Source organism: Poecilia reticulata, chromosome 14, assembly GCF_904066995.2.
Source record: "Poecilia reticulata chromosome 14, P_reticulata-male-v2, whole genome shotgun sequence".
Classification (NCBI taxonomy): Eukaryota; Metazoa; Chordata; class Actinopteri; order Cyprinodontiformes; family Poeciliidae; genus Poecilia; species Poecilia reticulata.
In genome coordinates, this window is record NC_088843.1 from 26,829,505 (window position 1) to 26,849,423 (window position 19,919).

At 38.5% G+C, this 19,919-nt stretch overlaps 1 protein-coding gene across 4 annotated transcripts in view; it reads right to left on the reverse strand.

The window, feature by feature from the left end:
* wwc1 (WW and C2 domain containing 1) overlaps positions 1 to 19,919 on the reverse strand; it is a 51,430-nt gene that overhangs the window by 14,191 nt on the left and 17,320 nt on the right. For all 4 annotated transcript variants that reach the window (XM_081615242.1, XM_081615241.1, XM_081615240.1 and 1 more), the window contains 8 exons: positions 15,822 to 15,931; positions 15,536 to 15,739; positions 14,792 to 14,868; positions 14,469 to 14,548; positions 12,031 to 12,160; positions 4,913 to 5,059; positions 3,356 to 3,426; positions 2,856 to 3,101 (listed from right to left, as the gene is read on the reverse strand). In XM_081615242.1, the coding sequence (XP_081471368.1) occupies positions 2,856 to 3,101; positions 3,356 to 3,426; positions 4,913 to 5,059; positions 12,031 to 12,160; positions 14,469 to 14,548; positions 14,792 to 14,868; positions 15,536 to 15,739; positions 15,822 to 15,931 (1,065 nt within the window). The remainder of the gene's footprint in view (positions 1 to 2,855; positions 3,102 to 3,355; positions 3,427 to 4,912; positions 5,060 to 12,030; positions 12,161 to 14,468; positions 14,549 to 14,791; positions 14,869 to 15,535; positions 15,740 to 15,821; positions 15,932 to 19,919) is intronic.

The following is a 19,919-nucleotide window of genomic DNA, read 5'->3' on the forward strand; positions in this document are numbered from 1 at the left end:
GAAGGAAGGAAGGAAGGAAGGAAGGAAGGAAGGAAGGAAGGAAGGAAGGAAGGAAGGAAGGAAGGACAAGAAAAATGGAACGAATGAAGGAAGGACAAGAAAAATGGAACGAATGAAGTAAGGACGAGAACCAAAGAAAACAGACAAGCAAGAATTAAGGAAGGAAGGAAAGGGTGGATGATGGAAGGAAGAAAGAAACAAACAAAGGAAGGCAGGCAGGGGTACAAAGAATGACACAAAAGAGGCAGGACACAAGCAAAAAAAGAATGAAAGGAAGGAAAGGAATGAAGAAAAAGTGCCATAAGAAAGGAAAGGAAGTAAGAGATAATAAGGAAAACAGAGGAAGGAGTGAAAAAGGGTAAAATGCAAACCCAGGATAAAGATTGCCGTCAGGAAGCAGATTTTTATTTTAAATTTTTCTATCCTGAAATGAAATTCCAGCCATTTTCCTCCCAGACAGTGAAGGACCCTGCTCAGAGAACCTGACGTTCAGGAGCCCAGCAGCGCCACGTCTTGAGAACCCTACAGCTGTCCGTCTGAACGGGCGTGTTTGTACGACGACTACAAGGGGTCCTTTCTGCCCGGCCGCCTCTCAAGTTTCAGGAACACAAAGAGACGCGGAGCTCAGGTAGAGTCTGACCTGGAGCGCGAACAACGGCGGTCCTGTCAGGGAGGAAGAGGACGAGGAAGAGGAGGGGTGAAGGGACCTGCTGGTGTTCAGGCACAAAGGCAGGGAGGAAGATGGAGGAGCGACGGAGCGAGATAATATGAGAGAAGGTCAAAGGCTTTGAAGACACTGAAGCCACACGGCATCATGATTCCTCTCATTCAGAACAGAAATGTTATTAATGTTTCCAACTACACATAAGGCAGGGGTGTCCAAAGTGGTATTAAACCACTGGTTTTAAAGGGACATGGAGAAAAAAAAAAAAAGAAATCCAGACTTACTATCTCGAGATCCTGACTTTTTCCTCCAGATCCCTACTTTTTTTTTTCTCAAGATCCCGAGAAACTAAGTCAAGATCCCGACTTAGTTTCTCGGGGAGCCAATTCCTTCAACACCAAGCGCACATCTTCTTTTCTCACACAAAGTCCATGCAGCTGCAGCTGGTTATGAATGAATTCAACCAAAACTGACAAGTCGTAATAGGACATGCGCTGAATGAAAACTCATTCAGTGAGAGACATCTGTTCAGATGTCTCTCACTTATACAAAAACCATGTCTGCTGTCAAGCACTGATTTGATGTATTTATACCAGTGGTTCTTAACCTTTTTTGAGGTACCAAACCCACCAGTTTCATATGCGCATTCACTGAACCCTTCTGTAGTGATAAATAAAATATGATTTCCGCCCCCCAAATTCAAGACTCAGGGATTTTCTCCCTGAGTCTTGGAAACACATGACTTGGGGTAGTTGGGTCACCCCAAGTGATCTTGGAACTCTGCCAACTAGACTCTAGTTGGGTCACCCCAAGATCCCTAAGACTTCTTAAAAGGTAGAGTCTCTGAGAACAGTTCTTCAAAATATAGTCAGTGTTTTCAGCAAAGTTGAGCTGACTGTCCAGGAACGACCCAAGGTATTTAAAATGTGCCACAGTTTCAACAGGTTGGCCATCGAGAGAAACTGGAACCACTTTAAGGTCTTGTTTAGATCATTTAATTAGCTCTACATTCTGAAGAGAATGAAAAATTAATAATAAATAATACAGACTTCGCGGTATTCTGATTTAGTAATGTAATTATATTATTGTGTTACCACCCCCACACCACTAGAGGCAGTACCAACCCCGAAAAGATGCGACTAAGGAGCAGATTTAGAAGTACACCGAAAGCTACAGAATTTGGTAAAAACTGTGAGCTTTGCTGAAGTAATTAAAGACAGAAGTTCAAATCCATGCTGAGAGTGGAGTTCCTTCCATCAGTGCTCCTCCGCAGCTCTGATTGGCTAAGCAATGTAACGTGATCCTCTGCAGCAAGTGATGGCAAAGCGGGGCGTCATCACGACTTTACACAAGTGTGTCTTTACCTCCGCGGCAGAGGCTCCACCGAACCCCTGAGACCAACTCATCGAACCCCTGGGGTTCGATCGAACGCAGGTTAAGAACCACTGGTTTATACTCAAGCCCAAGCTCGAAATAAAAATCTATATATCTCCTCTATTGCTGCGATTATGTCGTTATGTACTGATCCTGATCCGGATAAAGTTTCTCGAGATTTTGAGAAAAAAAAAAAGTCAGGATCTCGAGAAAAAAAAAGTCGGGATCTTGAGAAAGTAAGTCGGGATTTCTTTGTTTTATTTCTCTCCATGTCCCCTTAGAGGCTCCGTAGAACTCTGCTGCATTTGGAATGTCAAGCAGGCCGGAGATCACTCCCAAAGCAGGAAGTGGACTACAGCGCAGGGCATTCTGGCTAAATACAATCAAAACAAATGAGCGAGGCTAACACTAGCAGGACGAATGGCTTGTGAGGTGTTTTTTTACTAAAGAAAAGAAAGTCTAGAATTAATAAAATCTGACGCCACTTAATTTTTGTTCACATTTCATGAAGAAGAAATGTGAACTCGCTCGGTTTCTTCTTCAGAATTTTTCATGTTTCATTCAGTGGTTCTTGCTGCAGCTCCACCTCAGGCGAGGAGGGAAAGAGGTTTTTCAAAGAGTTTGGTTTGTTTGACAAAGTGCACAACCTGAAAATGTAACAAATGTTCCAACTTTGGTTCCAATCAAACTGAACTGTGAGGTGTGTTAACACCCTAAAACACTTAAAAATACAGCAGAAAATTCTGGAAAATGTAAAATGAAGGGCTAAAGCGTCTAAATGGACTAGATTATTGATATTTCCCAGTGGTCCACTCGCCTCTCGGACAGCGCCTTGCTCTGGTTGTCTCTGGCAGTCTGCAGGTCTCTCTCCAGGCGTTTCTTCTCCGTCTCCAGCTTCTCGGCATCGTTGGGCTCCAGCCGCTTCCGTGGGCTGACGTACTGCAGCTCCTTCAGCAGCTCCTCCTTCTCGTTGATGAGGATGAGGCGGTCCCGCTCCGGGTCCAGCAGCCCCGGCCACGCCTCGCTGTCCAGTTTGGCGATCTGCACCTCAATGCTGGCGATCCTTCAGAAAAACGACAGGACAGCCGACTTGGAGAAAATCCCTGACAGATCAGCATTTACTGATATGGATATTTGTGTTTTTAACAAACATTAAAAAGGCTTTTATTGTGGCATTACATTCATGCTAACGGTGAATAATTTCATTCAACATCTGGTTGATAGTGAGATCCAATGTTGGGGTAAATGTTTTAGCTGCATCTAAATGAAAGATTGAAGCTTCAGATTTTAAAGCAGCTTTCAGATCAAATCCATTACCTTCTCTTTGCCTCATCGTACTTCAGGCTCAGACGAACTTTCTCTGCCAGTTTGTTGCTGCTGGTCGTAAACTGGTTTGAAAAACCAAAGAAAGAAACATAATGAAGGCTCAGATTTTTCTTCATATAAGGTTCTACAACTGTGTTCATACTTTTTCACATTTTGCCACATTGCAACAACAAACGCTTGATGTATTTTGGGGGAAAAAATGATACTTACTTAAATAAAACTCTGGAAATAGCCAGAGCTCAACATTTTAGCGTATTCTTCTCAACAAAGTAGCTAAAACTCATATTTCCAACTTATTTTTGGTCTGAACAATTCTACTCAGACCCCAGACACAAGCCTTGCTCTGCATTTAGAAAACATCCACACCCAGCATGATCCTGTAGGTTTTCCTCCACACACAGTGTTTCAAACACAGGCCAAAATATTCATTTACACATAACTTAACTTTACAAAAAAAAAAAAAAGCTTCTTTCAGCATCATAAATTAAGCACCTAAATTAATAAACTTAGAGATAAGTTTAAATCTCACAATTAAAAAAGTCTAGTTATTAAAAAGCCCCAATTTTCTATTTTTTTTTATTTTTGAAAGGTAATTAATGACATGGAAGTAAAGCAACATGAATATCCCTTCATGCTTTTCGATAAATTCTCATTTTAAAAATGTTACAAAGTGGACTAGAAATAAAATCCAGAACTTTTAATTTCACAGTCATGTTTATCTCTCCATCCAATTCCATACTTATAAAATCATCAAATTCAATTTCTTTTTAGCTTTAACCAACAATTTTAATTAGCTTTAATCATATTCTTGTGACTAAGATGTCATATAAATGGGCCCAAAAAGTGAAAAGCAAATGAATCTGGGCTTTTTTTTAGTTCTAAATATATAAGAAAACTCACCAAATTCTGCAATGAAGTGTGAAAAATTTACATACTTTAAAGATTTTTGAAAAAAGTTGCAAAAGAAATGGCTAGATGGCACAACCAACAAACTCCATTTAGCTTACTTTATTGTACAATTATTAAATTCTGTAAACTTTTAGAACTTTCTAAAACCAGCAGTGACTGAATTTGGGATTTTGAACAATTTTTACCCCATTTTTGAAGTTTTTATTCTCTGCATTTGATTGAACTCGTTTTAGACATTTTAATTCATCACCTTGAAATTTGGTGAGTTTGCAAATTGGGGATCTAAAATGATCAAAATCCTGATTTTTCATACATGTTGGAGGGGCAGAGCCACAACTCAAGCTTTGACTACGTGCCAAAAAATAGAAAATATGTTAAAAAGCCAGAAAGGAAAGCGCAGAAGCACAAACCTGCTTTGACAGCCTTGCTTCAATAGTTTTTGTTTCAGTTATCACTCCAATTCACCATTTATTTAGCTTTTGCATGCAAAACAAGAAATGCTTTCATCAAGATTTAAATCAACTAAATGAATCCTGGTAATTTGACAAAATGAGGAAAGTTTGAGAGAAACAAATACATAGGTAAATAAAACTACATTTAGAGCAGGAAGTGGGGCTGACATTTTGTTCTGTTACTAACCTCAGCTGGGAGGTCGGTTTGGGATCCGACGTCGGAGTAGAGGCGAGGGATGGACGTCTCAGAGTTGGAGAGCGATGGACTGCTGCCCCATTGCTCCTGTTGGGAGCCAGAATCCAGCCGGAAGCCGTCCTTCAACATGGCCAGTTTCTGAGGAAAACAGAGGAGACACACGAAGACGAGTCAGGGTGGGACAGTAGCAGTGGCCGCAGCCAGGAGGGAGGGAAACAAGAAACACATGAAGGAATAGAAGGTGAAGAAATTACCTCACAGTCCTGGTCTTAAAAAAGGGCTTCGTGTACATTTCCCCAAGGCAAATTCAAGCACTTTTCAAGCTTTTTAAAGGTAGGTTTTTAACTTTTCCAGCAACACACTTTTTAAAGATAAAAATAATAAATTAACTAAAAGAAAAACATTAAAAAAACAGTTTCAATTTAGTATTATATAATATTTATTACCGCAATTAATGTCTTGTGATGGTATTTTACATTCAAGGTAAATTAAAAGGTAAGCTAAAATTTAACAATTTTATTTATGAAATGTCTCTCCCAATTTCAATAACATTGCTATATATATATATACATATATATATATATATATATAATGTGTGTTATATAACACATATAACATCTCTTTGATCTAAAACAGACTTCTTACAAAAAGGTCAGCAAAATGTTAGAACAACAATCTCTGTTACAGCCTTCCATAGTCGTAAATTACTCAACCAGGCCACTAGGGGCACTGCCCAGTTCAAATACAATAGAAGTAGAGTTAGACACGCCACAGGGGAACAAAAGGCTACCTTGAAAAGTTAGCTGGCCAGAACGCAGGCGGCGGTCTCCAGGGAGAAGGGTCTTCCTGTATTTTGTATCCTGGATGAGGTAAAATCATGCTGGTCTCTTGATTTGTTTTGTTGTATGATAGGTTAGTGTGAATCTTATATGTTTGATCGTTTGATGTCAGCTTTATTAATTTGTTTGTCTAATAAATTTTATGATTGTACTTGGAAAGCGTTTGTCTTTGTCTTTGAGCTCAGCTGATACAATGAGGACATCAAGGAATCCGGGCAGAAGAGAGAATAAAAACGAGTCAAAAGATTTTAATTATTCTTCTTCTGAATCTAAATTAACACTACTGAAGGACAAACTGACCTTTTTGCCTCACTTTCTTCTCCTACTACTCCCCAATTTGCATTAGTTGCTGTAATTTCAACTGTTAACTTCATGTTTTCTCTGTTTTTTCCTTTCATAGAACTTTGCGTTCTGTTTGGTTGTGGCACCTTCCTGAAGACGGGCATTGGCTAAGATAATAACTAAATGGTCTCCCTCTGTTATTAAGTTTTTACTTTTCATTAACATTTAAACTAATCCTACATCAGTTCATCTGGGTTTTTTTTTTTGTGTCCCTGCTCTGTCTTCTCAAACGCCCAGTCGGTCATAGTATGGCTGCTTGTACTGAGTTAAGTTCTGCTTCTGCTTGCGGTGTCGCTTCCTGTTGTACGGAGAGTTTTTCCTCTCCACTGTCACTACATGCATGCTCATGAGGAATTGCTGTAAAGTTAAGTGATTGAATGCTGGGAGTCAATGACACAATGTAATCTACTGGGTTATTTTAGATAGAAACTTTTTAAACTAATTTGAATAGTAAACTGCTTAATCAAGTGTTAACTAGGATCAAATGGAATACATACATGATTGAATGCCTTAAGCTGACCTGCTTTTAATTGGAACTATATAAATAAAGTGAACTGAATATGTTTCTTTCAAACACTGTTACATCTATCTGCCATAAAAAATTGAGATAATTTTGTTGATTCTAGCCTGTGAAAATATCTCATGTTTATTAGAATGAGGATCAAAAGTTATATAAACACAAATAGTCAAAACGAACTAAGACAAACTAAAGCAGCGCTAAAGAGTTTTCTAGTTCACACTGGTCTTTCTTTTTTACTTCACTCTTTTTCTGCAGCTGCTTCTGACATTAAATCAAGCAAAATGAAATGTTTCACAATGACTGCCACAAACATGCTGCAGAAACAGAGACAGGCCTGCAGACTGAGCTGCCAGCTGCAGACGGCAGATCATGCATTATTGAGCGGCTCTTCTCTCTAGTCGTTCTAATGCTTTCAGCCCAAAGGGCTGCGAGGAAAGAGAAGCATGTCACATCTTTGAAACGGAGCAGCCGTTGATAATCATCAACGGATCACAGAAAGTTGGCTGATGTCTCAGTTTCCTTGTAATTTTGCTTTATGTAAACACATCAGCTGACTCCAAGTCCCATCATGCAACTTTAATCTGATCTGCAGCCATGCAGAAATGACAGGTTAACACTGCAGTGCTTCCACATGCATAAAGGAGAGCTGAGAGATATAAACTATGGATGGCATCAAAATAGAGAGAGGAAAACATCTTAAAATGAATGCAAATGCAGCTTCCAAATCCTTCTGCTCGAAGATCCATCAAAACCTTCAGAGTGGAGCTGCAACCAGACATCATTCTGCTGCATCTGAACCCTTTTGTCTTTTCATAGTAAAACCCAGTGTTTACTGTTACACTGTGCAGGTCAGAGATTAACTAACACAGACTGGAAATTTGTCACAAAACAGATTGATACTTCTCTAGCTAACTAAAATAGTTCCATATTTGCATAAAATGTTACACAGCAAATTTTTACTGATTTAATGTGTGATTTCTTTTTAGCAACTGGACTAAAAATATTTAATTTTCATGCACGTTTAGTGAGTTGACAGCATAACCAATATACAAAAACAGAATTTTCTTACTCTGACTTTTTCATGTAATTTTGAAGTTGAATTTCTAATATTGTATAAAAAAAAAGGTCAAGATGCTTAATAAAAAATCTACAAAATGTGCCAGTTTTAAAAAAAATCTGATTAATTGTCAGTATAATCGACAAGTATTCTTCTTTTGAATATAGTGCTGCAGCTTTTCAAACTCCACAACTCAATTTTATGTCAAACTAGACACACAGCATGTGTCCAAGCAGGTGTCCAGCGATTGATGTTTATTCAGCTCCCCAGGTGTGTGAAGCTGGTCTGGGTTGACATCTAAAAGATACTAAAGATGAGTGTTTTCAGCCTCCACTGCAGAAAGCAGCAGCAGAATGAATATGAACTACTGAGACTTAGAGGAACACTTTAAACTCCTCCAGACGTAACTGCCTCTCCTTCTGACCAGGACGAACCTCAATGCAGCACAGCACAGACAGACAGATGAGATCTATGTTCAGCTTGCTGCAGACAAGAGGAGGTCCCTGCAGGATGACGCCTGAAAGATTTAAAACTTGTTGGAATTTCAGGTCACAAAAATCCAAACACTTCAGTTGATCACCGTTGGCTCGATGCTAGAAACCATTCCTGAGATCGTTCCAGTCATCAGCCAATCTGAGCTTCTCCCACTTTTTCTTTCATGAACTTGATGGGCGGTCAACAGAAGGACAAAGGCAAGGCATTAAAGCACCTACTGCCTCCCTGCAGCCTGAGGTAGTAAGTTACTAAATCTGCTTTAGTGCTGTTCATAAAAACACAGAGGCAGCTTCACACCCCCTTAATCTGGGAGCATTTGCTCCGTCTTAGATGTTTTCAGCAATAAATCCCTCTGTCTTAAAACTATGGGAGCATCCACGTCACACACACCTGCAGTGTGGCCCAGATGCTTTAAATATTTTATTTCTAAATTTTTTCTGATGAACAGTTCTCATCAGCCTGACCTGACCATGCTGAAATCTCCAGTATATAAGGATTCACATGAGTACCACAGCGAGGCCTGAACACATCTGAGTTAAACTAATGGGGGAGAAGAAGGAAGTACTGTTGTCATGGAAATTTGGTGTCAACCTTTGTTGCAGAGGATAAAAAGAGTGAAAAAGCATCTCATACCCACTGTTGAGCACGATGGACGACCTGTGATGAAGTGGGAACAGCTAATGGCTTAAACCCAGACACAGCAGCTGGAAGTCAATTTAAAGAGCCCTCCACACTTATTTACACTTCTTCTAAAGATGGATTTAAAACGCCCAATAATAAATTAAGCTTTCATTAAAGTCGTATAATATTATACAATATCATATATTGTATAATATTATACAACTTTATTATAATATTGTATAATATTATACAATATTATATATGTAATATTATACAATATATAATATTGTATAATTGTAAGTTTAATTTATTATTAGGCGTGAGTGCAGTGGTGGGCACCGCAAATCAAAAAGTTAGTTGTGTTAACCCTAAAGCACTAATCAGAAATACTAGTTACCCTAATGCTAACACTAACGCTAAAGCGCTTTACACTACTTTCTGTTGAAACTACAGGGATCTATGCGTTCTGGATACAGAGCATTGTTTGCTGCAGCGAAACGCAGGTGGAGTCTTCAGTCTTCATCCACTTCAAAATAAAAGCATAAATATAAACATCTAACTACTTGAAGACTTCTTAACAGTCGACAACTAAACTTCAACACAGATGTTGAAATTTATCCAACGGAAAGCTTACAAAACAAACGAGTAAATAAGCACGTTAGAATTTAATTAGGAAAAAAATCTATTTAGGGGAAGCTAAGCCTGCTAAACATTTTCCAAGTCTGCAAAAATGCTAAAAAGGGTTAAATGTAAACTTTGCTCCACTACTAGTGTATTAGGAGAAGTGAGTCCACCACTGATTGGGTGAAAACAAACCAAAAAAGTTAATAAACAAGTTTTTTTTGTTGTTTTTATACCAAACTTACAGGAGATACACCGGGGCGGATCTAGTGGGGTGGCAGTTGCCACCCCAAATGAGAGCCTTGCCGCCCCTGTTGCCACCCCAGCTGGCGACTATGAATTCAATAAATAGTTATGGGAAATCGGACATTAAGCGCATCAATCTCTTTTTTCCGACAACATTGAATGCAACACAATGTAACCTGACGAGAAGTGTGAGAGAAGGACACAGCGCGAAGCAGCAGCATTAATAGGATGGATATAAATTACTGGACTGGACATTACGTGACTTATCGTGCGCCACACCTGAGCCATTGAGTGAACATTATGGGTGGTCAGGAAAATACCACAGTCACGCAAAGAATCTGAAAAATGGACGCAATATTTAGCGGTTAATTCAACCCTATGAATTGGATAATAAGGGCTTCAGATGTAACAGGTGAAGAAAACGTTTTAACTTAAAGAAAACATTGAACAAGTGAGCAGTGGATCAGGTATTCTAGCCTAACTGTTGGTAGCCTTCTATTGACTTTGATAACCTTAACATGTGCTGCGCAGTTCGGTGTGTTTTGGTTCCGTTGGCACTAAAACAGGTCAACCCGCACACCAAGTCATCAGTAGAGCAGCTGTTTAAATCAGCTAATCAACAACAGCTGTGCTGAGGCGAAAACTTATTAATAATGACAATATAGACATTAAGCCTGACAGCATAATGTAACAGACTGAACAGACTGAATGCTATGTTTTGGTGTTTTTGCTACTTTTTTGTGTGGGAAATGTTTGTTTTTGGTGTTGATTCCCCTGATTGGTAATCTCTGCTCTATCTGCTAGTTGAGCTGTTGTCTGTTGGTTGCCATGGCAACGGGTCCGTGTAAAGCCGACACACAGAGCGAGGAAAGGCAGAATAGAAGTGGTGTTTGGTTCTTCACCCGTTTATCAGCTTTATTGTACCTTTATTGTGGCGCACTGTCTGCAGCCGCTGCAATTCATAAAAGTTAAACAAGCGACAAAAACTGAACTAATCATCAAACTACAGCTCCTACAGCATATTTAAAATAAAACAATTGACCAATATAAGATAAATTTGCCCCTTCTTGCATCTTGACAGAACTAACAGAAACAAAATTGCTTATAGATTTGTATCACGGAGAATTTATCAAACATCAGTTTTCTCCTCTTTATTTTAAGTCGTATTTAATAGATATATCTGATAACAAATGATGGCGCTAAGAATATTTTTGTGACAGATTTCTGCTCGTCCTGCATTGGAATAAAATGGTTTTCTGGACATAACTCAATAAATCACATAGCAACTAATAGGCGCTGTCCATTCCAGTAATACATATCAATTAGCAGGAGGATGAAAGACATAAAAATAATTAACTATACCATATTAAGAAATTATATTTAATCCTCAATGCTACATGAAGCTCATTTTGAAACAACAGAAGTTAAAAACAATATTTTGCAATAAGTAAATCAAGTAAATTAAGTCCAATGTTAGGTCTGTGTAAGCTAAACGTGACAATGAGATGAGACGTTTTATATATATATATATATATATATATATATATATATATATACATACACACACACACACACACACACACACACACACACACACACACACACACACACACACACACACACACACACACACACACACACACACACACACACACACACACACACACACACACACACACACATACTGGCATATGCTGCCACCCCTGAAAAAATCCCTGCCCCCCTCTTGCCACTCCATAAATATTTTTCTAGATCCGCCCCTGGAGATAGTTGCTGACTCCTCAAAGAGAAAAAAACATAGAGAAGGCATTTTTTATTTAATACTCTGTTACAATAATTAAGTTGATGCCCATCCTTCCAAATCATCCATCAGAGACAAAACCTAATGTTTCTGTAGTATTTAGGGGTGAGCTGTAGAAAAAAGCAAATCCTGGACTCCAGATATTCATCATATCTATAATATATAATAGTTTCAAGCATTGTAAAAGCACAAAACCCAAAAACAGCATGGCTTGTTTTTGGGTTTTGTGTAAATCAACATGTGTAATTGAGAAGACGATTATGACTTTAAATTGTTTCCTTTTTTCCTCCACTCTGAACTGATGCTTCAGAAATGAGGACAAAAAGAAACAGGTTTTCATATGTTTGCTCATACTTAGAGAACCTCGGTGTTTGGGAACACAATATTTGAGCTCACAAAAATAAACAATGGCTTTACGAGGGAAAATAGGACACAGTACACCTTCCTTATCTGGCTCAGGCAGGAAAAGGTAAAGCTAACTCTCTTAAACCAGCTTTAATGCAAACAAAAATGTGTCATCTTGCCGTTTCTGTATTTGTGTTCACTCAGGCTTCAAGTCGATCTTACCTGCATGAGCTCCTGCTTCTCCTTCTCCCCGGAGCTGATGGCGTCTCGAATGGAGCGGACCTCGTTGAGGATGGCCTGCGCGTCCTGCAGCTTGTAGCCAGATGGGCTGTTGGATACTTTCTGGTTAATCCTGGAGGACATAAAGAAGAAGAACATTAAACAAAACCATCTACATTCACGTCAATGATACAAATCCAAATATGGATATAAAGGGTCACTTTGTCCTATATATTATTTAATTAGTCAAGAATCTCTCCCTACTGGTCAGTTTGGGCTTTTTCTTGCTTGTGTGTATAGTTTTGTCTTTTATCTTGACTGTATTCTGGGGAACATCAATAAAAATAAAGTTAAAAAAACAAAACAAAAAAAGCGATTATGCTGTAAAATGAACTCCAAACTGCACTCAGAGTCAGCTCAGAAAGACCGAGAACTTTATGACATATTTATATTATTGGTCATAGCTTGTGATTTTTTTTTTTTTTGCTTCAGCTTTGTATTTGATTTATTGTTTATGTTGCAGTAAACAATCATCTGAGAAAACTGCAGGAGCAGCAGCTGCTACGTAAAGCTCAACATGAACAAGTCATGCGTTCATCTGAATAACTGGCCATTCCACATTCTTCCAGAGAAGGACGAGGGGAGGGAGTTTTGGGCTGAATGAGAGACACAGCAAGGGAGAAAACAAAAAAAAGAGAAAGAATGAGGAAGTGAAGGAGGGAGGTACTGGTCTGTAACAGGGAACAACTAATCCCCTTAAAGTCGTCCTCAAAGGTGGATTGAAAGCTGCACGAAACGCATTTTCATTTACATGGCTCATTTTTTTGTCTTTGACCACATATCTACAGTTTTTAAAAACACATTCCAATTTCTCTTTTAATTGGAACAATTGTAAAAGGAACTGTAATATAGGGATTTTATTCCCTTTTTTCCCCCAGAAGTCATGTCTCTCACTCTCTGTTGACATTCCACTTCTTCAAATGGTGATTGGTCACCAAATGCCGTCCGACGCTGCAACAGGAGAGGAAAGCCGTGCAGGAATGCTGTCCGACCGCTGCTCTTTAATCCTCCTGACACGCTCACTGTGCTGCAGGAGGCAAGGCAAACAGCGCAGCATTCCTTCTCAATTCAGCGTCCAAGCAGCACCCCCCCCCCAAAAAAAAGGAAGAGGAAAGGCTCCACTGCTTTCAGAGCTGCTGCAGTCTGAGACTGTAAAGCCGAGGTGCTTCCTCTCCAAACCGCATTCCTGAGCTGCGGCTCTGCTCAGGTGTTTATGGAGGCGTATAATGTTTAATGGTTGGATGGAATGTGAGATAACCCAGGAGCAATAACTGAGGAGATAAGAAGCAGTTCACCTGAATTGGCTCGTCAACATTTTCACACTTATTTTAAGGTCTGTCAACACGTGCCGGTTCAAGCTCCAACAAGTGAAAGTTTTTCCATTTTGTCCCTTCTGTCCCATTCATAAATCCTATCTTTTAGACTAAGAATGTTTCTCATACAGTCTTTCCTTGCAGAGAAAAAGACTCAGAGAGCAAACTTCACAGTAGTGAAAGTATTCCACAGCCAGCGCCGGATCTAGAAGATTAAGGGCCCCTGGGCTGGAGTCAGTTTTGGTGCCTTATCACTAGGCCTGTCACAGTAACACATTTTGCTGGACAATAAATTCTCCCAGAAACAATCATTTTGAAACCATTTTCAACTTGTATAATAATAGTAATAATGGCTTGTTAATGCAAATATGGCCTCTCAAAGATCAAGAAAGCTTTTTTTTCTAAAGAATGTTTATTACTGGAACTGTAAAACATTTCATTTTAAATGTAAAAAGTGAAACAAAAATAATTTAAATGGATTAAGAAGGCTCAGAAAACTAAATCACATAAAAAAAGCATCACCTTTGACATGGAAAACAGGCATAAAGTGGCAGGTTGTGCAAACTAACTACTTCATACTGTGTGTCAAATGTTCGCAGCATTTCTCAAAATGCTGGATTTTCAATTATACTGAAGGGGAGGATTTCTTTGTTTCGAAAATTATCATGCTCATTTTAATTTACCATGCCAATAATTGATTTATTGTTTATTGTGTCTATCCCAGAAACAAAAAGTCTCTTATTCATGCAAATTACAGAACATTAACAGGCAGGTCTACACATCTGTAAGTTTGAATTGATGAACAGTCGTTTCAAAATGTCTGATGGCCTTTTTTTGAGTCTGTACACTCCAGTTAACGATTAATCTATTACTGAACTAGTTCATGATTATTTCCATAATTGATTACTCACGAGCAATCCGATTAATTGGGTTAGCCTCACAAAACTTTAGAAAATTTAACTTGTTTATAAAAACCATTCACGCTTGTAAAATACTTGAATTATTTTCCAGTTTTACATATCTTGCTTCAAACTCATCTGCCACCTTGAGAGCCGTAACAACACTTACTCTATGAGCGTCTCGAAGCCTTGCTCTTTGTACTGCAGCTCCTGCTTCATACAGGCCAAGTCCCGCTTCAGCTTGTTCACCTGTCACAGAACAAACCCGTCAGAGATGGAAATACCTTCTGCTTTAGTCACAGCAATCTCTGCTCACATCACCCTTTCTACCAAAGTCATTTATTCCTCATGTGGCCAGTTTAAACTGTTCCCAAACCAACAATGATCTATTTCCAGACTCTCCAGCGTGAGGATTTGATGATCAGTCTATGCAGACACATCAGCTGTCCAAATGTAAATGTGAATTCAAGAACACAATGCAGTGTCTCTTACTCGACTTTTGGCTGTAGCAATTTCCGCTTTGAGAATATCTGGGTCATATTTGCTGGATGAGGACGACCTGGAATTTACTAGAGGAGGAAAAGAAACAAGTTAAAAAGATGTGCTGTACTTATGTTTATATTACTAAAATATAGCATGAATGAATTATTTACAATAACAAACATTTAACAGTAAAGAAAAAATGAAAAGGTACAAATTACATAAATAAATACAAATAAATGAGTAACACATAATAAATAAGAAAATAAGAAGTAAAAATAGGGGAAAGAATAAAAATAATTAAAAATATATACTTATCTATAATCTATAAAATGTTAAAAAAGTATTTAAAAAAAACAAAATAAGTGACAAAATGTACTTTTGTACATTTTATACAAAAGTAGCCAAATAAATCCTAGTCTAAAGTCTAAAAAATAGAAAATGGAAGCAAATAAATTATTGTTCAACTAAAAGAAAAGAGAACAATAAGTTATGATCAAGTTAATGTTAATTCTCAGGCTAACTTATTTTCAAAAAACATCAACTGCTGTTCTGATGCCAATTTCAACAGAGCAACTGGCCCACAAACTCATAAGAAGGGCTCCAACTGACATTTACTTCAATCATTGATTAATCACAATTAATTACGGTTAATTGTTTCAGCTCTACTGAAAACCAAACCGTGATTCTTCTTCCACCTCTCCTCCTCCTCACAGGAGACACCTGAAGCTAAGCTGATGTTGGACTCTGACTCACGGCTCGTCTGTGACGTGGACTTGTCCCTCCAGGCGTCGTTGAGCTGCCGGTACTCCTGCTGCGCCAGCTGCAGCCGTTGCTCCTTCACCTGGTAGATCTCCTTCTGGGCGCTGAGCGCATCCCGGGCCACGGCCAGATAGTCTCGTAGCATGGCCTCCTGCTCCCGCTGCCACTGGGCCCGCGGGTCCTCCAGCTGGGTCCGCTCTGAGGGCAAATCAGGTAAAACGGTTCACACCCGTCTGATTCAGGTGAAACAGGTGTTCAAGGTGCCAGAACGCCGACTCACTGGTGTTGTGGTCGACATAGTACGCTCCGACGACGGGGTCGTAAGCTTCCTCCCAGCCCACCGGCAGCTCATCTCCAATGCAGTCAGCGAATGTCAGAGGCTTTGTCTGCCTGAAAACGAACAGATTCAGAACTTTAATGACATGACAGACAAACTCGGACACATTCTCTCTGTGCTTTCCGTCTCTTTTATTCCCCAAACTGTTTGGGATGGATCTAAGCCTGAAACAATTAATCGGATTAATTTAGAAATTAATTAATCATTAAGTGGGGTATGCAGTCTCTTAAAAAGGGCATTTCCCAAAAAATACAACACGCTCGGAGAAGTAATTAAGACAAAACGGTTCAAAAAATTTATACTTTTTAGTGCTGCAATGATTAATTGCATTAATCAAGATAAAAAAAAACAAACCTTTTTTGTCTAGAAATATTTTCTACACAATACTCCTCAAGTGGCACAGCTTTGACTAGTTCAAATTCTTTAAGAGCAATCTCATATCAAACACCTTTTGCAATCCAGTTATTAATTAGTTAATCCAAAACAATAATCACCAGATCAGCACTACACTGTGTTGATGTTCAGTCAAACAGAAAGGCTTGAGATCTTCAAATGCTAATCTTAGTATTTTTTATCTGCAGATGCATCCTTTGCTACAAGTAGTCAAGCGTACCGTAAAAGAAATGCTAAGCTATGGCATTTTAAGTAAAAAAAATGTTTATAATCCGATTACAAAGATGAAATGATTTATGTTCTTATTTAAATTTTTAATGTATTTCTAATATTGCGTAAAATGACTGAAGTGAAAAATCTGCAGAATGTGGGGAGTTTTTTATCCTATTAATCGATTAATCATCAAAAATAATCAATAACTAAAACAATTATTAGCTGCAACCCTGGTTCTAATACGCTTTTTAAAAGTAGTGCAACCAATCTATCCGTCAACACAAATTAACAAAATAATGATTGGTGGCAGGTTTAATTCATAACAGGATTTGTGTTTTTTTTTAAGCATTATGATTGACTGACATAAGTTTTAGCATGTTTAAAACAATGTATATTTTTGTGGGTTCATGTGAATAAAATCTTTTCTACTTTATTTTTATAAAGACTTTGCTACGTGTGTACAAAGCCTCAGACACATTCCGTCCTTGCTTTCTGTCTCTTTTATTACCCAAACCATCACAAATTGTTCAGATCTGGTATCAAGTGAGGATGAATCTTAAACCAAGCAGCTCCTGGGTGATGTTGACACAATTCATTCATCCAAAAAAGCAACAAATTACCCTTCTATACTCAGGAGTTGAGATTTTTTCTGGTTAATTAACAGAAATCTGAGACATATAAAAACAACAGAAGCAGCGGTGGTGTTCTAAAAGTCTGAGTCAAATAAAACACGTGTCTGACTGTCTGTGAGCTAACTGTCTGTGAGGAGAGGATTCAGGGGGCAGGGGGATCCGACCGTCTGTTGTTCCTCTGAGTCCTCCATTCACCTCTGAGGGGGGAGGTGGAAGGAGAAAAAGGGGATGAGGCAAAAGTGGGGGGACCCATCTAACAGGACACAATAGGAGAAAACTGGCCCCTGGAATTCCACAAGTGATGCTGACGTATCGCCTGGAAGTTTCCATGGCAACCCCTGATACTACTGCACCACGGTGCTGAAATTCACCAGAACTGATGGAGATGAAAAGCAACAGCTTCGTGTTAAAACTCAAATCACTACTGCATAGTAATAATAGGGCTGGAGCCAACAATACTTTTAGTAATTGATTATTCTAGCAATTATTCTGATGATTCTGAACATTCCTTTGGTAAATTTGAACCAACTGAAGCTAAAACCAGGCCAGTTGATGAGTTTTGGGGAAAACAAGTTCTTTTTATATTAAAAGCTAAATGCATAATATTTTGTACAGTTCTGGCTTAAATACTGCTCTGATAATGTTGGGTTTTTTCAGGAAATTGCCTTTTTTTGAGTCTGTATAGGCCAGTTAATGATTAATCAATTACTAAATTCTTGACAACTATTTCAATAATTAATCACGATTAATTCGATTAATCATTGCAGCGCTAATTAACAGTACAAATTCTTAGAAATATGTCAGTCTATAGTAGCATTAATGAGAGTTTTATGTGACACAGTGGTAGTAAATAGTGCATCAATATATAAACTATTAAAGATTTAACCCTCTATGTCAGTTGTTAGGGGTTAGTTTCTTCCAGATTTGCTCATCAAGATGCTGACATTTGACAGGTTCATGTTGGTAAAGTAGCTCAGACTCTGTCAGACTACTGGTTTAGTCAGATTAGCAGAGCTTGGACTCATCCAGAACATGTTTCTGTGAAATATCTCTTCTTCCCGAATATTGAGCTGTTAGAATGTCACAGTAGTCCAACAACATTGTAAAACAATTATAAAATGCACTTTTCTAATCCAAGATTCACTTGCTGTGATTTTTGACTTTTGTTATATAAGTTCTATCTGAATCTATAAAAGTCAAACAAACGACAGCCTTTTAAATGGTTGTGTTTCTTCCTTTTCAAAGGGTTTTTGCCACTAAGCGTCCTCAGAACCAGACATGGGGAAGCAGCATTCAGTTTCTATGCTGCTTTAATCTGGGAGGAACTTACAGAGAACAGAAAAGAGGCTGAAACACTGAGTTCCTCTAAATCAAGACTAAAAACTCACCTTTTGAAAAAAATTACTGTTTTATGAACAACATAGTTATAGCTTCTTGACAAAATTACCACCATACCACCCCTTTACCTACTAGAACTTTTCATGCTGCATTAAATATTACAACCTAAAAATCCTGAATGTATTATACCATCCATAAATATCATATAAATAATGACTTCACACAGTTTTTTTGCAATACGCGTATTGCGTAAAGTGATGTTGCAATACAGAGAAATTAGCAGTTTATATTATGAAACACTTCCAGATTTTCCAGAGTTTTCAGTCCTTTCTGGTTCATTTTAAAGTAGAAAAACAAAAGTTCCACATGAATTTACCACAGATTTTTCAACAGTTAAGACACAGAACAAACAGAGGAAGGACAAAGAGAAAGTTATGGTACATAAAACATGGTGGTGGTGGCAGCATCATGCTGTTGGCCAAGCTTTTCAACAAGAGACCAGGCAGCTGATCAGAGATGATAAATAGAGGATGATGTTGGTAGAAACACTTTGAGACTGGAGAGGAGCTACAATCAATGGGATGGTGGATGCAAGCATATCCATGTGCTAGAATGGCCTAGACAAAATCCAGACTTAAATCCAGTCAAGAATCTGTCCACAAATTCTAAAGAATAGTAAAGAAGTTCAGGATCAGGTGTACAAAGCTGGTAAAGATGAAATAACTCCAATGCACACCACACTTTTCAGATTGTAATTTGTGATAAATTTTCTCAGTCATTTATACTTTCACTTCCTCTTACACATAACACATTACTCTTTTCTGGTCTACCATGTAAAAATCTCAATAAAATACATTAAAGTGTGCAGAATAAAAAAAATACTAAGATGAGTTAATTTGCAAAGAACATTCCTTAAACTGCTGAGAAGATTTCATCTCTTATTTTCAGCTTTTTTGCTTCAAACTGGCTGTTTTTCTGAAGCTAAACTGGTTTTGGCATTCTATAGCATTTGTGGACATTGAATACCAAGAGGAAAAGTTGATTAACAACTTCTGTGACATTTTGTCAGCAAAAAGGAAAAAAAAATTAAAAATCAGCTTGCAGGAAACCTGGTGGGGTTTTATTTCTTTCTATAAATAAACCTCCGCCTCCCAGGTGTTCCTCGGCTTGGCTCCACGATGCAAACCGCTCAAGTAAAAACACCCAGGGAGGTGAGCTGCATAGCTGAGTAGTGACTCAGTCCAAATACCTCGGAGTCGCAGTTGCTTCAAACCGCATTTCACAGCAGCTCAAGGTCCAACTGTAAAACATTCACACAAACACACACTCACGGGACAATCCGGCATGAATAACTGGCATTGGGATGGTGAAAGCAACGACCTGCCGCAGCCTTTCTGCTGAGTCTTATCTGACCGACGGCATTCCTGTCGCCTGACGACAGCCCTGCAGCACATGATGCCGCACT